The sequence below is a fragment of the Entamoeba dispar genome, genomic scaffold, assembly GCF_000209125.1.
Source record: "Entamoeba dispar SAW760 scf_1105229459003 genomic scaffold, whole genome shotgun sequence".
Classification (NCBI taxonomy): domain Eukaryota; phylum Evosea; order Mastigamoebida; family Endamoebidae; genus Entamoeba; species Entamoeba dispar.
The window spans coordinates 22,921-25,633 of NW_001853475.1; the positions used below are offsets into that span (position 1 = coordinate 22,921).

Genomic DNA, 2,713 nt, shown 5'->3' on the forward strand with positions numbered 1-2,713 from the left:
TCCATTTGTAAGTGTGTTTCATCAATTAATTGATAATGTCTAAAAGTAATTCCTTCAAAACTACATCTATTTCTATCTTTTAAATTATTTTGAACACAAAATAATGAATTTGGTGATTTAATATCCACTCCAAATCTTATTGCAGTTTTTTCCCAAATATTTTCAAAAATATTTTTAAAATAAAACTGTTCATAGTCATCTATTTTCATTGTTTGATTTCTTACTTTATTTGCTATATAAATTAATCGTTCTTTAAATGAAATTACTCGTTGTTCATTTTCCATTGAAAAAAGTAATACTCTATTATCTCTTGAAATAATTTTAATGCAATGAGGACATTGAGATGAATTACTACCATTTCCTGATACAGTACTTGCTTCAAAAATCATTTTCAATGGAACTTGATTAAAATAATAACATTGTGCCATTGAACCTAATGATTCATTTGATGTCCTCCATATTAATCGATAATTCGTTAAATAAAGTTTTCCTCCAACCCAAGTATTTAAACATTCTTTATTTAATTGTTCTTGATTAAGTATCATATATAATGGAATTTTACTTGGTTGTTCAATATATAAAATTACTTCTCCACCATAAAGACTATCTGATTCAAAAACTCTTTCCAATTTACTTTGAGTTTTTTTCTAAAGAATAAGTGATCTTGTTAAATAAACAATTTAAATAAAAGAATATTAAATAACAAACTGGTATTAACCTATCTATTAAATCAATAAGAAAATAAAATTTAGGAATTTTAATAGAATCACCTTCATAGAAGAAAGAGAACATAGTACGAAGAAATAATTCTTTACAATAATAATAACAACCTTTATCATCAGAAATCATTCTGTGAATAAATTTTAATGTACGAAGAAGAATAACTCCATTTTGTTCAAGACTTCCTATAAATTTTTTAACTTCATTCATTAATTGAATTTCATCATTTTTATGTTGATTATATGCTTCAAATAACTCATGTGCTTTCTTTTCATTTATTAAAATAGGTTGTTTTTTTGCAAAAAATGTTCTAATTGCCATAAAAGCAATTAAATGAGCTTCATCTTTTGGCATTTCATTAAATTGTTTTATTTCATTTACTTCATAACCCTTCATTAATTCAAACATTTTTCTTAAAGCCTTATCTGAATTAACTTTCATAAGTAAAATATGCTTACCAATTTTTGATTTGTTTTCATAATTAATAATAAAATTTTGGATAGTAATAGCTTTTTTCTCATTAATCCCTAATTTAATAAGTTTCTCTAATGAAATTCTCTTAATGTCTTTTCCTAATTGTTTTTCTTTTACATATTTTGTCAATTTCTCTTCTCCAAATTTAGTAATAAATTCATATAATTCTAGTTCAGTCATTTGAGAATATGGTTTTACTGCTTTTGTTTCCCGTGTTACCTTCTCAATAAATCTAAATGAATTTTCTAATATTAATGGGACCCCATCAAATGTGTGTGTCTTTAACCGAAATTGAGGTTTATGTGATTCACTCTTTCTGAAAAGTAATAGTGGTTCATGTGATCGTATTGACTCTATATCAGTTGCTGTCATTGCCCTTTCAGACAATTGCTGTGGAACACTTCTTGACTCAGGCTTTTGTCCTTTAAATAATTCAAACATTCCATTTTTCTTATTTTTGTGGCGGTCTTTAGGCCTGAATGTGGTACTTCCCATGCTCATTGAAAAAGTAATTTTTAGTGGTATTTTTTCTGATTTTCTTTGAAAAACAATTCTTATAATAAAACAATCACTTGGCTTTCTATTTAGAAATTATAGACTAATTTCATTTTTTTTTATTATGGCTATGTTAAACTCTCTCAACACTTAATGCAACAGTCCTAACAGAACTAAAAGATATTGTTCTTTGGATTAAAAAAACAGATATTAAATGAAAGACTATCTAATTTGAAAATAAATTAATTTCGGTTTAAAAAATTAAATTTTAAATAAAATTGTAATTATAATAAATTTAAACTAAATAAAATACACATTCAAAAATCAAGAAATAGTTTTGGAATTTAAAGAGAATTATAAAGAGGGGTTGGAAGTCAATAGTATGTATTTATTATATCAAATTAGAATTAAATTAATACTCTTTGATCAAATCTTAATTTATTTTAGATACTATTAAATCTCCCTTTACACTAGTACTTAAAAGATGAATTTAATTAAACCTTAATGAACCCAAATTAATGAAATAAAAAACATCTCTGATGGCTTTTTACTTGCAAAAAGGGAAAAAAGGAAGGGTAAAATACCTGTCAAAAAGAAAATAATAAAAATATAAGTTTTTAACTATTTATAATAGTAAACTAAATATCAGAAAAAGGAATAAGGGAAGAAAAGAAAAGGGTTCAAAGTAACTGTATGAAGGTTAGTCAATGAGTTTCAACTCTGAGATAGAACCTTATCAATTTGGTATTGAACAAGAAATATATTATAGAAATAAAGAAGATAAAAAATTAAAAAAGAAAAAAGAAATTAATGAAGATGTTGAAGAAATGGCACAAGCACTTTTTATATATTGGAAATCAAAAGAGCTAATAAGAAGTGAAGATATTCAATATGAAGAAGCTAATGAAAAAGCAGAATTATTATGGAAAGATAAAATTGATGATGGAACATTGGAATTATTTAGAAAAGCAGCAGCCGTTCAAATAGTAATGTTAGGAGGTGAAGTTATTGCTCAAAAGAAAAA

The 2,713-nt window shown here is 24.8% G+C and overlaps 1 protein-coding gene across 1 annotated transcript in view, besides 5 other annotated features; it reads right to left on the reverse strand.

Moving 5' to 3' along the window:
• The window catches only part of EDI_166360 (uncharacterized protein), a gene marked incomplete at both ends in the record, with an annotated part of 1,810 nt that extends 121 nt beyond the window's left edge, over positions 1-1,689 (reverse strand). The window contains 2 exons of the mRNA XM_001733233.1: positions 1-647; positions 709-1,689. The exon at positions 1-647 is cut by the window's left edge and continues 121 nt beyond it. Of these exons, the coding sequence (XP_001733285.1) occupies positions 1-647; positions 709-1,689 (1,628 nt within the window). The remainder of the gene's footprint in view (positions 648-708) is intronic.
• Positions 155-185: a sequence feature (AT_rich).
• Positions 668-703: a sequence feature (AT_rich).
• A 234-nt stretch (positions 1,690-1,923) lies between the features above and the next one.
• Positions 1,924-2,000: a microsatellite.
• A 284-nt stretch (positions 2,001-2,284) lies between these two features.
• Positions 2,285-2,322: a sequence feature (AT_rich).
• Positions 2,323-2,445: 123 nt separating this feature from the next.
• Positions 2,446-2,501: a sequence feature (AT_rich).
• Positions 2,502-2,713: the final 212 nt, after the last annotated feature.